Raw genomic sequence first — 23,196 nt, 5'->3', positions numbered from 1 at the left:
TCCTCACACCTACCATCCACTCTCCTCACACCCACCAACCACTCTCCTCACACCCACCGTCCACTCTCCTCACACCCACTGTCCACTCTCCTCAAACCCACTGTCCACTCTCCTCACAGTCCTCACACCCACCGTCCACTCTCCTCATACCCACTGTCCACTCTCCTCACACCCAATGTCTACACTCCTCACACCCACCGTCCACTCTCCTCATACCCACCGTCCACTCTCCTCACACTCCTCACACCCCCCGTCCACTCTCCTCACACCCACTGTCCACTCTCCTCACACCCACTGTCCACTCTCCTCACACCCCTCACACCCACCATCCACTCTCCTCACACCCACTGTGCACTCTCCTCACACTCCTCACACTCACCGTCCACTCTCCTCACACTCCTCACACCCACCATCCACTCTCCTCACACCCACTGTGCACTCTCCTCACACTCCTCACACTCACCGTCCACTCTCCTCACACCCACTGTCCACTCTCCTCACACCCCTCACACCCACCATCCACTCTCCTCACACACACTGTCCACTCTCCTCACACCCACTGTGCACTCTCCTCACACTCCTCACACTCACCGTCCACTCTCCTCATACCCACCGTCCACTCTCCTCACACCCACCGTCCACTCTCCTCACACTCCTCACACCCCCCGTCCACTCTCCTCACACTCCTCACACCCCCCGTCCACTCTCCTCACACCCACTGTGCACTCTCCTCACACTCCTCACACTCACCGTCCACTCTCCTCACACCCACCGTCCACTCTCCTCACACTCCTCACACTCACCGTCCACTCTCCTCATACCCACCGTCCACTCTCCTCATACCCACCGTCCACTCTCCTCACACTCCTCACACCCACTGTCCACTCTCCTCACACACACTGATCACACTCCTCACACCCAATGTCCATCTCCTCACACCCACCGCCCACTCTCCTCACATACACTGAGCACACTCCTCATACCCACTGTCCACTCTCCTCACATACACTGACCACACTCCTCACACCCACTGCCCACTCTCCTCACATGCACTGACCACACTCCTCACACCCACTGTCCAAACTCCTCACACACACTGACCACAATCCTCACACCCACTGTCCACTCTCCTCACACCCACTGTCCACTCTCCTCACACTCCTCACACACTGATCACACTCCTCACACCCACTATCCACTTTCCTCACACTCCTCACACCCACTGTCCACTCTCCTGGATCCCTCTTATCCAGATTCCTCACAGCTGCTGTCCAGGTCGCTCTCTGGACATTTCACTGCCACTGTGCTGACTCCTCATACTCATTATCCACTCTCCTCATACCCATTGTCCCATCTCCACCTCCAATTCCCAATCCCCACAAGCATTGTCCAGACTTCAAACACCCATAGTCCAGGATGCTCAATGAACAATAATAAAGATGATAAAAAGCATTTCAAACTGCACCTTTATTGTTATGGCATGTCCTGAGCCATCTCATACTGCAAGCACTTCATAACCAAACAGCAAGATGAGAAAGGTTTGCAAAAGCCTCTCAAAGACAGAAAATGAAATCCAACCTTTAGCTATGTTGGGAGAAGAGAAAAATTGCATTACTGTAGCAACTTTTACAATGACAGGACATAGTAAATTCACTGAAATTATTTTGAAGTGTTGTCACTGTTATAAAGTAAGTGCAGCAGCCAATTTGCACACAGAAAGCTCTCACATACAGCAGGTTTTAGAATGGTGTTTTAGAATGGCATTGAGGAATAAATACTGGCCAAATCACTGAGAGCACATTTTTCTTAGCCTACGCCATTACAATTTTTTTTAACATTAGATTCTTCTGTACACACTCAATTTTATGTGTTATTTATCTTAACTTTCCAAAAATGTTCCAACAATCTCTCACAAATTCATTCTTAAAGCAAGCCATGTGTTCAGTTCAAAACTGGATACCAGAAAACAGAGAAGATTTCTCAAAGTATTTGGGGTGATTGGGGTAATTGGGCTGTGTTGATCAGTAGAGATCTTTAGGGGTCATCTCTGAGATCCCAACAATCTGGAACATTCACCCATGACTGTAGCATTTGTACATGTTAATGTCTAATTTCGCAAATGACACGAGATTTTATGGGAAAGGATTATATGATGAACAAATGAGACTGACAGTTATTTGCAAGGTGGGCAGATCAATGATAAGTGAAATGAAATATAGATAAATGATGATGCTAATTTGTATAGATACCAACATGTCAATTATGATACACAATGAAGGGGGATGTCAGTAAATGGTGTGGTGCAATTAGACACTTTGATTTCAGAAAATGACCAAACAATCATAGCAAGATCATATTGTTGAAAAGAAATTGCCAGAGCTACTAAAATCTTGGGCCATTGCATTAAGAGAATAATTTCAAATGCCTATTTTAAATAAATATTATTTAAAAGGATATTGGAAAGGTTTGACAGGGAAGAAGACCAAAAATCAATGACCAAAAACCTTTGATTAGATTAGATTACTTACAGTGTGGAAACAGGCCCTTCGGCCCAACAAGTCCACACCGACCCGCTGAAGCGCAACCCACCCAGACCCATTCCCCGACACTTACCCCTTCACCTAACACTATGGGTAATTTAGCATGGCCAATCCATCTAACCTGCACATTTTTGGATTATGTTAGAATAAAATGGATAAGAGCAAAATGAGAGAGGAGACAAATATTTAAAATGTTTGGTACAGATGGTTTGGTCCTGAGCTGGGGAGAGAGCTGGAGAATTCATAATGGAATGAGATATTGAGCTAACCGACTTTTTAAGAGTAACTGACTTAGATTGATTTAGTGTCCATTTTAAAGCTCTCAATGCCAAATATTCTGTCACAACAAAAACACTCATGTAAATGAAGGTTTCATCATCCACTATCTCAGGATGTCCCACAGTCTGCTGAACTGATATATAAACTGCTATAGCCAACTTGCATGCTGCAAGCTCAGTAAAAAGACAGTATGGTAATAACTCAATATGTTGCTTTTATGATGTTGGTTGTCGGATAAACAGGGCCAGGTCACTAGAAAGTAACCCTCTTCTTTAAAAAAAATGCCACCGACTCTGCTACATTCACCTAGGAGGGTAAATTCTTAACATCTCACCCAAAAAGTGACACCCTTGACATTACAGCAGTCTGTGCCAATCTGGATTACGTGTTCCTAAATGGAACAGGAACATTTGACAATTCGGCACAGACAGGATGCGGTTAGATTTTTAAAAAAATTCTGCCATGGGAAAAGGGTAGTATTTGTAGATCGTCTTAAATTTCCCTTGATCTGAGTGATTTGCTTGGCAGCATGGTGCCTCAGTAGTTAGTACTGAAGCCTCAAAGTGCCAGGGACCCCGATTCAATTCCACTCTTGGGTGACTGTGCTTGGAGCTCAAAATGAGTTGCTGGAAAAGCGCAGCAGGTCAGGCAGCATCCAAGGAGCAGGAGAATCAACGTCTTCAGGGCTCATGCCCAAAACGTTGATTCTCCTGCTCCTTGGATACTGCCTGACCTGCTGCACTTTTCCAGCAACACATTTTTCAGCTCTGATCTCCAGCATCTGCAGTCCTCACTTTCTCCTGACTGTATGTGGAGTTTGCATACTCTGCACGTGGGCTTCCTCTGGGTGCTCCAGTTTCCTTCCACAATTCAGGGATGTGCAGGCAGGTGAATTAGACGATGTGAAATACGGGAGTGGGGGAAGGAAGGGATATACTCTCCAGGGGCTGGGTGTGGTCCTGATGGGCCAAATGACCTGTTTCTGCATTGTAGGGATTCTGTGATTTCAGAGGGCAGTTAACTGTCAACTGCATTGCTATAGGTCGACCAGACCAGGTGAGAATGGCAGACTTCTCTCCCTGAAGTACATTAAATTAGATTCCCTATAGTGCGGAAACAGGCCCTTCGGCCCAACTGGTCCACATCGACCCTCCGAAGAGTAACCCACATAGACCCATTCCCCCTGACTAATGCACCTAACACTACAGGCAATTTAGCATGGTCAATTCACCTGACTTCCATATCTTGGACTGTGGGAGGAAACCCACGCAGACACGGAGAGAACGTGCAAACTCCACACAGTCAGTCGCCTGAGGCGGGAATTGAACCGGGTCCCTGGCGCTGTGAAGCAGCAGTGCTATCCACTAAGCCACCATACTGCCCTATTAGTGAACCAGATGGTTTACAGTTGATGATAATTTTGAAGTCAGTATTACTGAGACTATTGATTCCAGATTTCTTAATTGAATTAAAATTTCACCAACTGGCCATGACGGGATTTGAACACAAGTCCCGGAGAATAAACCTTTGCTTTTGGATAATTAGTCCAGCCAATTACCACCAAGCGTATGTTCGCTCCTCCCCTATAGTTACAGCGGGCCTCAGTGAGGAGGATACAGTGAGATATCAGATGTGCAACATTCATGACTATTCTCTGCTGTTACACAAACAGCTCTCAGTAGGAACACGAATGACAAAAATACACAGATGACCAATTGACACAACAGGGTTTAAACCTGCATATTGCGCCTGTTTATTGAATTTGACTCTGAGCCAACAACCAAATATGTCATTTCCTTCACACACACACACACACACACCCCAACATGCCCTCAACTGCCTCTAGCTGCAGCTGCTTAGGTTAGACCTTTCCAGCCAATCCTAACCATGCGTCCTGAAAATTGAGCATTTCATTTTAAAAATGTTGCGTTCTGATTAATTTCCAAAACAAGTTTCTGCTTCACAGCTGACAGATTTTAATCCATAAATAAAATTTCAATGAGTTCATTGGCAGTCACCTGGAGTACTGCTTCGAATCAGTTTTAAAGATTCTAACAGCAGAGGGCACCCTTACATACCACAGATGATAATTAATATCAAACCAGAAACCCAGGTCGATTACAAGTTTCCCTAAATGATACAATATTCTTCGATGGGTTAAAGACCTTTCAAATTAAGACAGAATTCTTGACTGTAGAGCTAGTTTCCTCAGCTGAACAAGAACATGAATACATTCACCAGCAGCTACATCAAAAATATCAAGCACCCAGAGAACAGGGGGTGCTTGATCGCAAAAATGATTCAGAAAATTTAGGCCTATTCATCCTCATTCACACTACCCAAAGCTGAATCTGCCTCAACCCCTCTGTCTGTTGTCTGCTCTTTCCTCCTTTAAGAAGCCCCTTACTTATTCTTTTTGGGGACTTGGGTATTGCTCGTCAGGTTAGCATGTATTGACCATTGCCGGATTCCCTCTAGGTGGTGCAGCAGATTGCTTCAATTACATGGCTTGCTGCACCATTAAGAGGATCATTAAGAATCATCCAGTGCTGGGGAAGGAGGGATCTGTTCCAATGGGACAGGCTCTAACTGAGTCATGTTGGGACCAGAGACATCTGACAAACTGCATAATGAATGAACTGACATGTATTCAAATAAGTACAGGCAGCATAGTGGCTCAGTGGTCAGCACTGCTGCCTCACAGAGCCAGGAATCCGGGTTCAATTCCAGCTGTGGGTGACTGTCTGTGTGGAGTTTGAGCATTCTCTCCGTGTCTGTGTGGGTTTCCTCCCACAGATGTGCAGGGTAGGGTGGATTGATCATGGGTGAAAATGTGTTGCTTGAAAAGCGCAGCAGGTCAGGCAGCATCCAAAGAGCAGGAGAACCGACGTTTCTTGCATGAGCCCTTCTTCAGGTTCATGGGAAATAGCCCATAGTGTCCAGGGATATGTAAATTAGGTGGATTAGCAATGGGAAATGCAGGGTTACAGGGGTGGGGTGGGGTTGGGGGGGCGGGGTGGTGAGCCTGGGTAGAATGCTGTTTGAAGAGTCGGTATGGACCTATTGGCCCAAATGGCCTGTTTCTACACTGTAGGGATTCTGTGAAACGAGGTCAGTGAATGTTTATGAGTTGCTATTTACAGCGCCATCTTGGGTACAAAGGTACTCAGTGCAGGTTCTTCAGATACAATGTTGTAACAATGTCACCAACATGCAATGCTATCTCAGGTACAGTGTACCAAGGTACAATCCTTAGTTACAGAATAGAGAAATAAACAAAAGTTACATTACAGCTATACACAGTATAACCATGGGTCAGTTACATTACAGCTATACACAGTGTAAACATAGGTCAGAAACACAAGAAGCAAAGTTAGAAAAACAAACATCCCAGTCTCTTTCCAAAGGCATAGGGGGCCTCCATGTGGACTGACTGCTCACTGCCGCTGCTCCAATCAGGGCATCAGGAACTAGGGAATGTAGATAGGGCTTCAAACTAAACAGTGGGTTCAGTCACATGGAAAAGTGTAAAATCAAAAGTAAAGGTAGGATTGCAGGTTTGTATTGGGGCTGATTGTAATCAGAAAATGAGAGGAAGGGACAGAATGTATGATTGCCATTTGTACCTTTGAACCATAAAAATGGCAAGAAATTCAATAATGCAACAAGCTTAAAGGCTTTGTATCTTAATGCATGAAGCATTTGGTATAAGATAGGTGAACTGATGATGCAAATTGAGATAAATGAATTTGATTTCATAGCCTCACAAAGACATGGTTACAAGGAGATGACTTCTACACACTCTCCAATGCATTCACATCCTTCCTGTAATGTGGCGTCCACAATTTTATACAATACTCAAGTGAGGTCTAACAAGTGCCTTATGCAAGTGCAATATCACATCCCAGTACTTATGCTCTATGTCCCTATTAATAAAGCTGAAGATATTGTATGCTTTGGTCACTGCTCTCTTTACCTATCTTACCATCCTCAATACTCTGTGCACACATACATCCAGACACCACTGTGTCTGTACTCCTTCTTAGAGCTGTACCCCTATTTTATGTTGTCTTTCAATGTTTTTCCAACCAAATGTATCACTTCACACCTCTCTGTATTGAAACCTATTTGCTAACTTTCCAGCCACTCTACTAATTTGTCAATGTGCTTTTGACATTTCACACTGTCCTCCTCAAAGTCTACAATTCTTGCAAGTTCTGTGTCATCTGCAATCTTTAAATTGTCCATCTGGATGTATTTGCGCACAAATCATTGAAGGTGGTCGGACAGGTAGAGAGAGCAGTGAGTTAAGAATGCAATATCTTCGGCTTTATGAGAAGCTCACAGAATATTTTTGGAATTTGTTTCAGAACACCATGTTCGAATGCTAACTAGAGGGCAGGCTATGTGATATCTAAGGTTAAAAACAATGACTGCAGATGCTGGAAACCAGAGTCTAGATTAGAATGTGCTGGAAAAGCACAGCAGTTCAGGCAGCATCCGAGGAGCAGTAAAATCGACGTTTCGGGCAAAAGCCCTTCATCAGGAATACTGCTCCTCGGATGCTGCCTGAATTGCTGTGCTTTTCCAGCACCATTCTAATCTAATCTATGTGATATCTAAGGCAGACGTACTGTGCTTCTGTTTCCAGAAGGCATTTGATAAGGTTATTGTGGAAAACAAAAGCTCAGGAAGTGGGAAGCATTGTGAGAAGATTGGTTAGCTAACAGAAAGCAGAGTTGGCATAAATGGGACTTTATCAAGTTGACAAGAAATAACGAGTGCTGTGCCACAGGATCATTGTTGGGATTTCAACTGTTTACATAAATTCATTAAATGAAGGTATAGTTGCTAGGTTTGCTGCCAATACAAAGACAGAAAAGAAAGTAAGTTGAGAAAAGGACACAAGGAGGCTAGAAAAAAAGAGAATGATGTGTCAGGTGAGTAGTACAAGATATGGTGAAATGGAATATAGTGGGTAAATCTAAAAATGTCCATTCTGGTAGAAAAATTTCAAAAATCTCATCTAAATGCTGAGTTTTCCAAGATCTGAGATGGAAAGCGAACTGGGTGTCCTAGTGCATGAATCACAAAAGGGTTAGATTTTTAGATCAGATTACTTACAGTGTGGAAACAGGCCCTTCAGCCCAACAAGTCCACACCGACCCTCCGAAGAGCAACCCACCCAGACCCATTCCCCTACATTTACCCCTTCACCTAACACTAAGGCAATTTAGCATGGCCAATTCACCTAACCTGCACATTTTTGGACAGTGGGAAGAAACCAGAGTACCTGGAGGAAATCCATGCAGACACGGGGAGAATGTGCAAACTCCACACAGACAGTCGCCTGAGGCAGGAATTGAACCCGGGTCTCTGGTGCTGTGAGGCAGCAGTGCTAACCACTGTGCCACTGTGCCGCCTTAAATTGATAATATTTCATCTTGTCACTTCTTCCAGCACTGTGGTGATTGTCCAGATCATGCCCATTAGTATCTTTGCAATTGAAATCAAAGATCTGGGAAAGGAAAGGTTTCTGAACTTGTATTTATTGTGTGGAACTGTGAAAGAATCATAGAATCTCCACAGTGTTTAAACAGGCCTTTCAGCCCACAAGTCCACTCTAACCCTCTGAAGAGCAACCCACCCAGACTTATCGCCACATACCTTGCCCAATTAATGTACCAAACCTACACATCCCTGAACACTATGGACAATTTAGCATGACCAATTCACCTGACTTGCACAAATTTGCACTGTGGGAGGAAACCAGAGTACCCAGAGGAAGCGAACGCAAACACGAGGAGAATATGCAAACTTCACACAGACAGTCGCCCGAGGCTGGAATGGAACCTGGGTCCCTGGCACAATGAAGCAAGTAATTAGCAAAGTTAATTCTCAAATTTACTGGACTTTTTTGAGGATGTAACTTGTACAGTAGATCATGGAGAGCCAGTAGATATGACTTACTTGGGCTTTCAGAAGACTATGGATAAGGTTCCACAAATGAGATTAAACCTGCAAAATGAAAGCATCTGGGATTTGGATAGTGTACTGATGTGAATTGAGAATTGTTGGCAGACAGGAAGCCAAGAGTAGGAATAAACACATTCTCAAGTGATAACCAGTGACTTGTGTGGTATGAGAAAGATCAGTGCTTGGACCCCAGCTAACATTAATGATTTGGTTCAGAGGAGCAAAAATAGAAAGGTAGATTATTATTATTATTATTATTATATTGTTATTATGTTATTATTAATAATAATATAGGTGCCCCTGTATTCTAGTCACTGAAAGTAAGCAATGCAGTGCATTAGGCAGTCAAAAAGGTAAATGGTATGCTCAAATTCATAGCGAGAGGATTCACATGTAGGGATGTCTTGCTGCAATTGTACTTATTCAGGCCACACCTGGAGTATTGCTTGCAGTTTTAGTCACCTTGTTTGATGAAAGATGTTCTGTCTATGGAGGAGTGCAACAAAGGATTACCAGCCTAAGCCTTGAGATGGCATGACTGACCTACAAGGAACGATCGGATTGCTTGGGATTATATTCACTGGAGTTATAAATGAGGGAATGATGTTCCTGATGATGGAGACACCAGGACCAGGGAATCACAGCCTAAGGATATGGGATTACCCTGTTAGAACTGAGATCAAGAGAAATTTCTACACCCAGTGAGTGGTGAGCCTCTAAAGTTCCCTGCCACAGAAAGAGATTGGATCAAAGTATTGAATGTTTTCAAGAAGGAGTTTGGTATAGTTCTTAGAGCCAAATGGATCAAGCAGTATGGGGAGAAATCAGGAGCAGGGGATTGAGTTAGATGGTCAGCCATGATCATATTGAATGGCGGAGCAGGCTTGAAGGGCCCAATGGGGGGGCCTACTTATGCTTATATTTTCTATTTTTCTATGTTACCCAAACTGTTCCTACTTTTTGCTGCATTACATTGCTCAATTGGATTTCTGCCCTCAGTTCATGACCTTTGCATTCCAAACGAGACCACCACACCGGGACATTGAAGTTTAAAAGTGCTAGATATCCAGAAGGCAGAAAGTTGATGGTGTTCTTTACGATGAGCTCTTTCAGAATGGAGAATGGAGTTGGGATGAGGGGTCGAACATCGCAGGAACAGTGCTGCACGTCAGCCAGTGGATCTCCATATTTGTTCAACTGCTGTAAGATTAATTGTCTTCACATCATAGATAGTTAAATAGCATAGGAGGAGGATTCAGGATACACCACCAGATGAATCTGAACAAGATACCTGCGTAATTATAAAAAGGCAAAATGAATAGCTCCTTACTTAAATGTGCACAGTGCTCCAAACAAACAATGTCATAAATTGGGACTAATGACTGTGAGCTTATAGCCATTACAGAGACATGTTACAAGGAGATCAAAGCAGGGAACTAAATATTCAGGGGCATGACCCCTTTCAATTAGGAATACACACAGGAAGAAAAAGGTGGTGGGTCGCATTTTTAATACGGGATAGAATAAGTACAATAGCAAGAAATATGTCAAATCCATGTGGATGGAAGAAAGAAAGAACAATGGGAGGAAGACCATAGACCCCCCTAACAGTAGATAGATGGTTGGTCAGGGAATAAAGCAGCACATAACGAGAGTGTGTGAAAACATGACTGAAATATTCAAGTAGATTTGGACAACTTTTTTTTAAGAATGAGGAAGAATTCATAGATTATATTCAGGACAGTTTCTGGGAACAATGTGTTATGGATTTAGCTAAGTGTCAGGTTACTTTAGATCCGATAATTTGTTATGAGACAGGATTAATAAATAATCTCAGAGCAAAATATCTCTGAGGAAATATGATTTGGAGATGCCGATGTTGAACTGGGGTGTACAAAGTTAAAAATCACACAACACCCAATTATAGTCCAACCGGTTTAATTGGAAGCACTAGCTTTCGGAGCGACGCTCCTTCATCAGGTGACAGTGGAGTACACAATTGTGTCCTCCACTTCCAATTAAACCTGTTGGACTACAACCTGGTGTTGTATGATTTTTTAACTTTGAGGAAACAGTAAGCATAACATACTGGAATGTAGTATTCAGTTGCAAGTGAGCAACTGGGGTCGGAAGCAATTGTGTTATACCTGAATAAAAGTAATTTCATAGGAATGTGAGCAGAGTTGTCTGGAGTGGATTGGAAAAGAGGTTTAACAGGAAAGATTGATGATGAACAAAGGCAGATTTTTAGGAAAACAGTTCAAGGTTCAGAGCTAAGATATATTCTAGTGAGGAAGAAGAATTCTAGGAAGGGACTAAACCAACCATGGAACGTTATGAAAGTTATATTGCGTTCAATTGAAGCAAAAAAAACATGCAGCATGTCAAAGATTAGTGGTAAGCCAAAGGATTGGGCAGGCTTTAAAAACCAACAAAAATAACAAAAAGGGACAAAATTAACTATTAAGGTAAACTAGCTGGTAATATAAAAAAGGAGAGGAAGAGCTTCTTTAAATATATTAAAATGAAGACAGAGCTAACACGGCCTGCAATAAAAACGAGGTGGGAGGCAAAGACTGATATCATGAAGAGTCTGCAGAGGGATAGAGACAGGTTATGTGAATGGGTAAAAACATGGCAGGTACAATGTAAAGTTGGAAAACACAAGGTTGTGTAATTTGGCAGGAAGAGTAGAGGAGCTGAATGATATTTAAATGGAGAAAGACCACAGAAAGCTACAGCACAGAGAGATTTGGGAGTCCTTGTGCATAAATCGTAAAAGGTTAGCATCCCAAGTTCATCAGATAATAGGGAAGGCAAGTAGAATATTGGTCTTTACTTCAAAGGGAATGGTCATAGAGATAGCAAAGTCATGCTAAATCTATTCAAGGTACTAATTAAACCATATCTAGAATATTGTGAACATGCTTTGTCCTTTTATCTAAGGAAAGATGAACAGGCAGTTCAGAGAAGTTTCACGAGGTTGATTTGGGGCGTGGGGTGCATGTTTTACGATGAGAAATCATGTAGGTCTGCGCCCATTGCAGTCTAGAGATGACTTTATTGAAACGTATAAGATTCTTGGGACTTGACAGGGCAGATGTTGAAAGGTTATTCTCCCTTCTAGACTCTTTCAGAAGAATTTAGAACCAAAGGGTATCATCTCAGAATAAGAGGTCACACGTTTAAAACAGAGACGAGAAGGAATTTCTACTCTCGGGTGGTAATGAATTTGTGGAATTATTTCATGTATTTCTACAGAGGCTAGGTCACCAAATATATTCAAGGCTGATATAGACAAAGTTTTTAATCAGTAAGGGAATCAAAGGGTCATGAGGAAAAGGTAGGAACAAGAATTCTGAAGAAGTGTCATTCCTGACTTGAAATGTTAATTCTCTCCCTACAAATGCTGCCAGATCTGATGAGTTTTTCCTGTGTTTGTTTCAGGAAAGAGGATTATCATGATCTCATTGAATTGTGGAGCAGATTTGGACTGGCTGACTGACCTATTTCTACTCTTACTGTTTACGATCTTATGCACGATCTTTGGAGAGTCAGGAACTGAATTACTTGGAACCATATTCCTGGCCTCTGATCTGCTCCTGTGGATATTTCAATTTCTGGTGAGATTTTCTCTTGTTGGAGATGGAAATAGCCTGGCACTTGTGTGGCCTTAGCGTAATTTGCTGCTTGTTAGTCCAAACCTGGATGTTGTCCAGGTCTTACCACATTTGAATATGGACTGCGTAAATATCTGAGGAGTGGCGAATGGTGCTGAACACTATGCAATCATTGGCAAACATTCTCATTTCTGAACTTATGACAGAAGGAAAGTCATGACCCTATCCTGAGGAACTGCTGCTGCAATGTCCTGTGGATAAGATGATACACCTCCAGCAACAACATGCATCATCCTTTGTGTTAGATATAACTCCAACCAATAGAGAGGTTTCTGCCTGATTCCCATTGGTTCCAGTTTCTCTAGTGTTCCTTTATGCCACACTTGGTCAAATGCTATCTTGTTGTCAAGGGCTGTCACTCTCATCTCAGCTCTTATATCTAGATCTAGATCTAGACTGGTATGAGATCAGCAGCCAAATAGCTCTGGCCTTAACCAAACTGAGTGTCATGTGCAGGTTATTGCCCAGTCTTCCATCAGCTTTTTGATGATCAAGAGTAGATTGATGAGGCAGTAATTAACTGTGTTCAATTTGTCCTTTTTATTTGTGTACAGGACATTAAGTGGGCCATTTTCAGGTCAGGTAGGTGCCATTGTTGTAGCTGTACTGGGCAGTTTGGTTAGGGGTGCAGAAAGTCCTGGAGCATAAGTCTTCAGTACTCTTGCTGGAATGTTGTCAGGGCCCATAGTTTTCAGCCATTCCTTGATATCACATGGAGTGAATCGAATTGGCTGAAGACAGTGAATCTGTGATGCTGGGGATCTCAGGGGAATACTCCACTTGGCACTTCTGACTGAACATTGTTCCAGTTGCTTCAGTCTCACCTTTGCAGTGATGTGCCACGTTCCTCCATCATTGAGGATGAAGATAATTGTGGATCCTCGTCCTCCACTGAGAGGCTGAAATATCCATTTGTAACTGGATTTAGCATGGATCCAGAGCTCAGAAATTATCCATTGATTGTGGGATCAGTTCACCGAATCACTTGTTGCTTTTGTTTTTTTGGCACATAATTATCTCTGTTATAGTTTCACTCAGATGACACCTCATTTTTAGGGATATAGGTTCCTGTTATGTCCTTCTGCACTCTTCATTCATCCAGGGTTGATCCCTTGGCTTGACGATACTGGTAGAGTGGGGGATATGCAGGGCTATGAGGGTTGTATATTGTATTGGAATACAATTCTGCTATTGTTGGTTCACAGTGGTTCATAGATGCCCAGTTTTCAGTTGCCCAGCTCCATTCAAAGTCTGTCCCATTTAATTTTGTCATAGTGCCATAAATCATGTTAGAGGAGGACATCCTCTCAATGTGACTTCGTTGTCAGAAGAGCTGTTCAGTGGCCACTCCTACAAATACTGCCACAGACAAATGCATCTGCAACAGATTGATTGGTGAGGATGATCTCAAGTAGCTTTGTGCCTTTGATTGATTTCCTCACCAACTGCCACAGATTCAGTCCAGCTGCTATGTCTTTAGGATTCAACTAGTTCAGACTGCAGTATTGCTACTGAGCAATGCCTGGTGGTGGACATTGAATTCCTCCAGCCAGATTACATTCTTTGCCCTTGCTCCCCTCAATGCCTTCGAGCTGGTGTTCCACACATGAGAAGTGGCAACGGTGGGAGAAGGGGCTGGGAGACTGGAGAATTCACAGCCAGGGATTTGAAGACTGAAGTTTTTAGTTATATTCTGATGTTCCTTACAGCAGTTATCTCTTTTACAGCTCTCAAAACCCACACGATTTCAGCTGCACAGTGCTGACACAAGTGTTCTCTGTGTCATCTTTAATGGCGTCTCTCTCCAAGCTGGAACTATATCTGAGGTCACATGACTAACTTACTCCAGTTCATCTTACAGATGGTTACACTGAGTGTTGATAGTGAAGGAAATGAATGCAATGTTAATCAAACAGGCTGCTTTGTCCTGGAGGTGTAGAATTTCTTGAGCGCTGTTGGAGGTGCACTCATTCAGACAAGTGGGAAGCATTCCTGCACAACCCTGACTTGTGCCTTACAGATATCTGGCGGACAGTCTTTGAGGAGTCAGGTGAGTTAACCACAGAATTCCCAGCCACAATCCTGCTCTTTGCGTGATGTTTTTGTGGCCAAAATATTACTTGCCATTTACCAGCCAAGACAGAACGCTGCCCAGTGTTTGCTGTGTATGAACGTGGACTATTTCAGTGCCTGAGGAGTTGTGAATAGTAGCAGACAGTGTCTGAACATCAGCAAACTTTCCCAATTCTGATGTAGGTGGTGATGATGGTTGGGCCTATGATTCTACACCAAGCAACTCCTGCAGGGACTACCTGGAACTCAGAGGATTGGTGTCCAAGCCTGTGACTCCAACCAGTGGAGAGTTTTCCCCTGCTTCCCTCTGACACTAGTTTCACTGGAGCTTGCTGAGGCCACACTCAATCTCATGCTACCCTGATGTCAGGGATAATGTCGCTCGCACTTACTTCCTCTAGAATGCAGTCCATTTCTCCACGGTTGACACAATGCTGTAGTCAGGTCAAGAGCTGAGTGCCTCCAGCAGAACCCAAACGGAACATCAATGGCCACATTATAACTGCTGTGTCACTTATCCCAGGAGAAAGTGAGGACTGCAGACACTGGAGAGTCAGGGTCAAAACGTGTGGTGCTGGAAAAGCATAGCAGGTCAGGCAGCATCGGAGGAGTGGGAGAATCGACGCAGTGCCAAATGGAGGGTTGGATCTGGGATGAAGTGGAGGGAGGGGAGATTTCAAAACTGATGTAGTCAATATTGATGCCGTGTGGTTGGAGGGTTCCAAGGTGGAATATGAGGCGTTCTTCTTCCAGGCATTGGGGTAGCTTGAATTTGGCAGTGGAGGAGGCCCAGGAAATGAAGTAGTTGGCTACATGGCAGTAGGGTTGGTTGGCGTGTGTGGACCAGAGATGTTCCCTGGACAGCTCTGCAAGTTGGCGCCTCAGTCTCCCTGATGTAGAGGAGACTGCATCAAGTGTAACAGATGTTGTAAATGAGGTGGGTGGATATGCAGGAAAATCTTTTGGTGGATTTGAAATGATCCTTTAGGGCCTCGGACGGAGGTGAGAGGGGAAGTGTAGCTACAGGTTTTGCACCTCAAGTGCAGCAAGGGAAGATGCCAGGTGTGGAAGGTGGGTTGGTGGGAGGGCGCAGACATAACAAAGGAGTCATGGACAAATGGTCTCCGTGGAATGCTAATAGGAGTGGAGAGAGAAATATATTTTTGGTGGTGGGGTCTGACTGTAGGTGACAGAAATGGCGGAGCATGAGGCATTGTATCCGGAAATTTGTGAATTGGAAGGTGAGGACAGGGAGGTTTTATCCTTGTTGCGGCTGGAGGGGTGGGATTCAAGGGTAGAGGTGCAGGAAGTGGATGAAATGTTCTGGAGGGCAATGTTGACCATGTGGGAGGGAAAATCATGATCCTTGAAATAGAGGCCATCTGGGATGCCCTAGAGTGAAATTGCTCCTCCTGGGAGCAGATACGGTGGAGGCGGAGGAATTGAGCTTAAGAGATAGCATTTTTACCTGGGGGTGGGGAGGGGAGTGCGAGGTTATAATGGGAGGAGGTGTAGTCCAGGTAGCTGTGGGATTCATAGGTTTGAAATAGATTTCTGTGTTGAGTTGATCACCAGAGACAGGGACAGAGAGGTTCAGGAAGGGAGATGTCTGAGATGATCCAAGTGAACTTAAAGTCAGGGTGGAAGGTCCTTGTCGTGGAAGCACAAAGTGGGGTTTAACAGCATAGACCACTGTGTGTGTGTGTGTGTGTGTGTGTATGTGTGTGTGTGTGTGTGTTAGGTATTTTACTAGTTCTTGATTTAATTGAACCTGTGAAAATATTGAAACCTGAGAACATTGATTGTCCACTGTGTAGAATGTAGCTCTATCCAGGTTACATATTAGCACCGGAAACCTACTGCTGCTGCTAAGTCACCGGCTCTGCTGAGCATGTGGCTCCATGTGTTAGTTAGCGCTGGAGTTCCTTCTAGCATTGTGCTGCACAGGAAGATTCCCCGAGTTGCACAACGAGGCCTTGTTGCTCCCTGACTGCTCTAGGCCACAGACCTGTACACCCAAGGGGAACCCAGCTCGAGTACGTATCTCCTTCTCTGTCTAACCATGTCGCATGCTGAGCTTGTTTGTCACCGCTCGCTGAGAGCATTTAAGGAGAAGGTGTCAGTTCATTAGAGTTTAATTCATATCAAATAGACTGCTCACCAATCCATGGTACAGTGAAATTCAACTAACAGATAAAGTACCAGCAGGAGACGCTCTCCATGGCTTTGTAAGTAATGGCAAAAGACAACAAGCAAAAGATCCCGCTCAGTAGGTTGCTGATGTGCACAGAACTTCTAACTGCTTATAACAAAAGTTCAGACATTCATTAGGAATGCTTTTCGTACGGCTCAGTAATTCTGAAAAGTTTTTTTTCACATTCAGTCCAATGTAAGGAAACAGCTCGTCCGAAGAAAACATGTTACATCCTTTGTTATCTTCAAAGTGCATTGATTAGCAGGTCCCAAACAATTTGTCGCCCAGGTTACTTAGAAAATTAATGTTTTGACTATAATTTGCCCATGCTCCTTGGCAGCAGACTTGCTGTTTAATAAAAAGACAAGAGGGATAGACTGAGTAATTACTGCTCATTCCTGGTGTGAACAAATTGCAGCAAAAATTGTTGAGGGTCAGGCCATATCACTATTCAAAACTGAAACAAATACAGAAAATGCTGGAAGAACTCAGCAGGTCTGGCAGCATTTGTGGAGAGACAGCAACAGAATTAACATTTCCAGTTTGGTATGACTCTCCTTCAGAACTGATTTAAGAAAAGTCATATTGGACTCAAAATGGGAACTCTGCTTTCTCTTCCACAGATACTGCCAGACTTGCTGGGGTCCTCCAGCATGCTCAGAGTTGGTTTCAGATTTCCAGGTTTTGCAGCTTCCATTATTTGGAAAGGCACAGGTTAAGCAAGAACAATTACTTGATCTAACGACGGCTGCGTCTGAATAACTTGTTGGAATTTCTTTTGAGTAGGTGACAAGGAGGGTCAATGAGGGGAGCATTGTTGACGTCATGTAGCAAAATCTATGGTCAAGGTCCCACATAGACTGGCCAGAAAAATAAAAAAACCTATTGGGTGCAGGACAGTGACAAATTCAATCCAGAATTGGTTGTGTAGCAGGAGGTACAATGGTTAATTGTACTTGTGATTGTTTCCAGTGGGTTCCATTGGGTTCAATACTCGTCCCTTGTCGTTATTGCACTTATCAATGATTTAGACTTAAATGCAGGGGACCCCTTTAGAACATTTGGAGATGAGGTGAAGATGTTTATGTGGTGAGGATCGAGGCTGCATGATAACAGCGATGCATTGGTCAGGCAGTCAGAAAGTTGCCAAAAGGGTCTCAATCGAGAGACTGTAAAGTGCTGCATTTGGAGAAGATAAAGAAATACAGAGTAAATAGATGTTGGAAAGTATTGTGAAATCATGGGACCTTGAAGTGCATGTCCATTAATCTCTGAAAGTAACAGATCAGGTGAATAATGTGCTGAAGAATGTTATTGTTTATGTTTAAATAACGATGTTGGCAGCACGTGCAGGGTCAGCATTTGTTGCCCATCCCTAATTGCCTATGAACTCAATGTCTTGCTACACCATTTCAGAGGGCAATTAAGAGACAACCACACTGCTGTGGATCTGGAGTCACATGGAAGACAGAGCTAATAGGTATGGTCGATTTCCTTCCTTCACCTACTTTGGTGAACCAGATGGCCCTTTAAAATGAAAGCTTCATGGTCCTCATTACTGAGATTAGCTTTATATTCCAGAGGGTTGCTCAGTGGTCAGCACTGCTGCCTCACAGCACCAGGGACCAAGGTTTGATTCCATCATCAAGTGACCGCATATGGAGTTTGCACATTCTTCCTGTTTCCTGTGGGTGCTCTGGTTTCCTCTCACAGTCCACAGGTGTGCAGTTTAGGCGGATTGGCTATGCTAAATTGCCCTGTAGTTTCCAGGGATGTGCAGGCTAGGCAGGTTAGCCATGGGAAATGCAGGGGTACAGGGATAGGGTAGAGGGAGTGAGTCTGGCTGGGATCCTCTTCAGATTGTTGGAGGCTTGATGGGCTGAATGGCTCCTTTCCAAACTGTAGGGATGCAACAATTCATTCATTAAACACCACCAGCCGCTATGCTGGGAATTGAACCCATATTTCCAGTAGATTACCCTGGTCTCTGGGTTGCTAAGCTAGTGCACTGCCATCTCTGTAGAATGGTGTTCACTAAAGGTCTGGGCACGTGGGCAATAAGGTAACAAATGATCTAGAACCTAATTCTATTGAAGCTGTTTTTCAAGATATTAGCCCAGGTCTCAGGATTACTAGGATAGAGACATTACCACCCCACTATGCCTCCCCTAGGCACGCTTCTCTTATTGGTCTAGGTGTAGTGAATAAGAGCAGGAAGGTCATGCTAGATCGCAGCTAGAGTACTCCTTATTGTTCTGATCACCATCTTACAAAAAAGATCTAATTATAAGAGATTCACAACGATGCTGCCCAGAATGGAGGATTTTAGTGATGAGGAAAGATTTGGTGGGTTCAAGTGATGTTCTTTGGAACTCTGAAAGCCAGAGTGTACAAAATTACAAGGGGCTTGAATAGAGTGGATAATAAGGATCTACTCAATCATCAGAAAAGTCAATAACCAAGGAGCATAAATTTAAGTATCTTATTTGGCAGAAAGAGTTGAGGAGAAAGGTTTTCACCCAGGAAGTGCTCCAGATTGGTAACTCACTCTTTGAAAGACAAAAAACATTTAAAAACAACCTTTTGATCTTTGTTTGAAATGCTGTAACCTGAAGGAGTGCTGGCCAGGAGATGGAAGCTGGAGTTATATCGCACAGCTCTTTACCAGACAGCAAACACAAGTTGGAGTTAATTTGGGTAGTGCTGCAAATTGTCTGTATAATAACATTCAAAGGGACTAGAATCCGTGTTTGTAAGGAGCAGGCCTACTTGGAGTACGGTCAATAGATAGTGCTTTTAAAGAGTTGATACAAAAGCAAAGTCCAAATGGCTTCCTGTGGGTTGGAGGATTTTAAACCCTCAATTTAAAATCATTCCATCCCTGACGACCAAGACTTCAACACTGAACTCAGAAAATCACACATTAACTTCTCTACTTTTCTCATCTCATCTAAGACATACATCTGATATCATTCCTGCGAAGCAGTCTGAAATGTCTTTACCTTGTTAGAAACACTCCAGACTCCTCTGTGTAAAATAACATTGTACTGAGAGGTGCTGTGATAAGTTGTTGCTGCTTCTACTGACTTCATTGATAGGCTGGGGAACAGATCCATACAAAGCCCCATCTCCATGTCCGACCTGTGCCAAGTTAACTGACCTGAGCTAGGACTTAACAACAAAATGCTGGAAAGGCTCAGCAGGTCTAGCAGCATATGTGGAGACAAATCAAGAGTTCACGTTTCGGGTTGAGTGATCCTTCCTGAACTGTTGCCACACCTGCTGAGCTTTTCTAGCAACATATTTTCTTTTCTGATTTACAGTATCTGCACTTCTTTGAGTTTTTATTGAGCTAGGACTTCATTTGGCCTCTAGCTAGAAATGTGAGGCATACAGGCTGTTATCTTAAGCCTTACTGAGAGGCATTGGGCAAAATGTTATGCATAGACTGGAACTGGCTCAGTAGTGATGCCTCTTGCAGTTCAATAGTCTTTTAATATTCACTGAGCAGGCTTTTAAGAACTCATTTATTGAAAAAATAATTATGGTCTCCATAATACTTCAGGCTTGGGTGAAGCTGTGAAACTGGAGAGCTTATCAATGAAGTGGTGAGAGCGGTGTCCTCTGGAAACGAGAGGATGGGGGAAGAGAACAGTCCCATAGGAGGAGAGATGGGAGAATAAAAGATCAAAACAAACCACCAGGAGCTGATGGATGAAATATAAAGGACTTAAGAAACAAAGTGGTAACCAATTGTAGTTTAGTGGTGTCTCATTACATTCGAGAGGCATTTGTACTGCGTGATTACAGAAATCTGTTACTTTTTTTTAGAAAAATGGTGTAACAAATGTAGTTAGTGGTATCTTCTGTACATAGATAGGCATGCAAGCAGGGTCACTTATTTCACAGGGTATGAAAGACGGTGCCTCAGATCGTAGCTTATGACTTGGGGAAGACCGTGACAACATCGTAGCCCTCAGGGACGGTGGTCCGCTCCTTGGCGTGCTGTTCACAGTAGATCTGGTCTCCGATGAAAAAATGTCCTTTCTGCTTCAAGGTTGTTCCACAGTCAGCGCAAGTGTAGCACTCAGGGTGACGGAACTGGTCACGGACTTTCACAATCATCCCCCTGTAACATTGCAGACGGAAAAAAAACAAATCAATTAATTCAGGACAGCCAATGGTGCTGAGTTTCAACCCAAGTCGCTTACATTTTGTAAAACCTTTGCCCCACTTGGTTTCTCCACTCCCATTCCTGTTGTGTAGGAGGTTTCCATGTGTTTATTTGTCCCCCTGGTTGTGACCTGTACTGATTACAGCATCACTCAGTTGTCCCTTGATTTGGAACTGGATCCTGGCTTAATGGTGCTGAGGCCAGTTGGACTGAGCCTTGCTGTTGCAGTTTGGGGATCCATGGAGACCAGGAATCTCCGTCATCCAAACCTGAATTGTTCAATCCAGAAGGACAGCGTGACTGGGATACTCAACCACATTTGGCATCGCATCAGGAACCTAACCCATACACTCACCAGCAATTAATGTTTCCATTCAGGAGCAGATGCCCAGAGGATTTTCCTTCCTCTTGTTTCTCAGGAAATAAGTTGCTGACCACTCCTTGCGTCTCAGCTACACATTTTGTAAGTGAGCAAGAGTCTGAGGACTGAGGACTGGGTTAGGTCCCCAACTGTATGATGTTGCCGTATGGGCACCACTTCCTACACGGTCCCCTCCACGTTCCCCTCGGATTCTGCCTGCCTTCCTGAGAGACTGTGAATGAGCCAGTGGAGTTAAGGTGAACACGAACCTCCCTGCTACATCCTGTCCCATGAGTACTATTGAACACTGGAAGTTAAGAACTCATTTATTGAAAAAAAAATTATGGTCTCCATAATTCCCTATATTCCCCCCTCTAGGCACCCCTTCGCCACCCTGCATCCCCCAACCCCAAAGGTTTTGGTCATCTGCTCCTGGTGCTAGACCATGAGGAGAAAGTGAGGACCACAGATGCTGGAGATGAGAGTCAAAAGGTGTGATGCTGGAAAAGCACAGCCGATCAGGCAGCATCCGAGGAGCAGGAGAGTCAACGTTTCGAGTACAAGCTCTTCACGCCAGGGCTCAACAGCAGCGACTTGTTAGCAATCAGGACTGGTATTGTAGCCAGTTGGCACAACAAATGCACCCGCCTTTACATCCCTCACCTATAATGGTGCTATGCCACTAGATAAATGGTATTGCCCACTTACACTATTCCGGAGCCACAGGCCTCACACACAGGCAACTTCTGCCCACTGCCAACCGAAGTACCAACCTTCGTGGCTGGGGCTTTCACTTTGCGGAATCCAGATGGTTTATCCGGCTGTTCTGGAAATATTGGGATAAGGAAATATTTACAAAGTTAGTCCATTCCATACTTGCAATAGTTACTGCCCAACATTGCTCGAGAGGTTACCACGCTTAGAAAGTCTCTAACATCCCTAAGGCAAATGGCCAAGGCATTCTCCACAGGATCTCCCAAACGCACAACTTTGAACAGCAGGGACAAGGGCAACAGGTTTATGGTTACACCACCAAACCAATTCTCCTACAAGTTCATGACTCAGGTGTGAAATGCCACTACACCATTAGTGAACTCTTTCTAACAACTGGGTGGACCTACAGCAGACAGACCTGCACAGATCGAAACAGGTCACCAGCCAGGACCTTCTCAACAACCAATAGGCATGTTTCATTGGTGCTAGCTTTGTCAGTGGCTCCCCTATCCTGGAGAGTTCATTAAAAATCATCTTTTAAGTGTATGTGTCTTGTGAACTGAGTTGCAAAGGAGCAAGTTTATTCAGCATTCACTCTATTCCTTGCACCCCCTCTCCTATCCCTGTGTCGGACAGTCAAACTGTTGCTCTTTCCATTTATTGCCAATCCCATTCTCTGGTATGTTACGACTGCAGTCAGTTTCAAATTAGACCTGCTGTCAGTTCAGGGTCAAAATCTTGTCCAACTCTAGACGTCTGGCAGTTAATGCTATTCCAGGACTAGAGCTGTCCTCCCATATCATATTGAGGGCGTGCTGCATTTGCATGAGTGCCTTCTTTTCAGATGAGTCATTAAATCAAATAACCTCTGGCCTGTTTGGGCAACATTGACGAACTGAGCATGCTTGTTTCTCTACCGAAAATACTTCCCTCAGACCGACCATCAAAAATTGATGATCCATTCAGCTCATTTATCTGTGTAAATTAGCTTTTCTCCACTGCAATGCATGACTGCACTTTGAAACAAAGTCCTTGGATTTGAGGCACTTTGGAGCACGTAATATTTGAGAGATTTTCCCACTTTGGCCGGAAGAGTGAAAATGCAGGATATTATCTAAATGAGAAAAGATTGCAGAATGCTATGGCGGAGAGCAATTTGGGCGCCCTTATAAATGACCCACAAAATGTTAACGTGCTCTTTCAGC

The 23,196-nt window shown here is 43.8% G+C and overlaps 1 protein-coding gene across 1 annotated transcript in view; it reads right to left on the bottom strand.

Moving 5' to 3' along the window:
* Positions 1-20,485: 20,485 nt before the first annotated feature.
* Positions 20,486-23,196, bottom strand: part of pdlim1 (PDZ and LIM domain 1 (elfin)) — an 86,589-nt gene continuing 83,878 nt past the window's right edge. The window contains exons 6-7 of the mRNA XM_060854438.1: positions 21,986-22,103; positions 20,486-20,871 (exon numbers count right to left, since the gene is read on the bottom strand). Coding sequence (XP_060710421.1) covers positions 20,682-20,871; positions 21,986-22,103 — 308 coding nt within the window. The 3' untranslated portion in view covers positions 20,486-20,681. The remainder of the gene's footprint in view (positions 20,872-21,985; positions 22,104-23,196) is intronic.

This window comes from Hemiscyllium ocellatum, chromosome 43 (genome assembly GCF_020745735.1).
Source record: "Hemiscyllium ocellatum isolate sHemOce1 chromosome 43, sHemOce1.pat.X.cur, whole genome shotgun sequence".
In the NCBI taxonomy this organism is placed as follows: domain Eukaryota; kingdom Metazoa; phylum Chordata; class Chondrichthyes; order Orectolobiformes; family Hemiscylliidae; genus Hemiscyllium; species Hemiscyllium ocellatum.
This window is presented reverse-complemented; position numbering and strand designations above follow the sequence as displayed.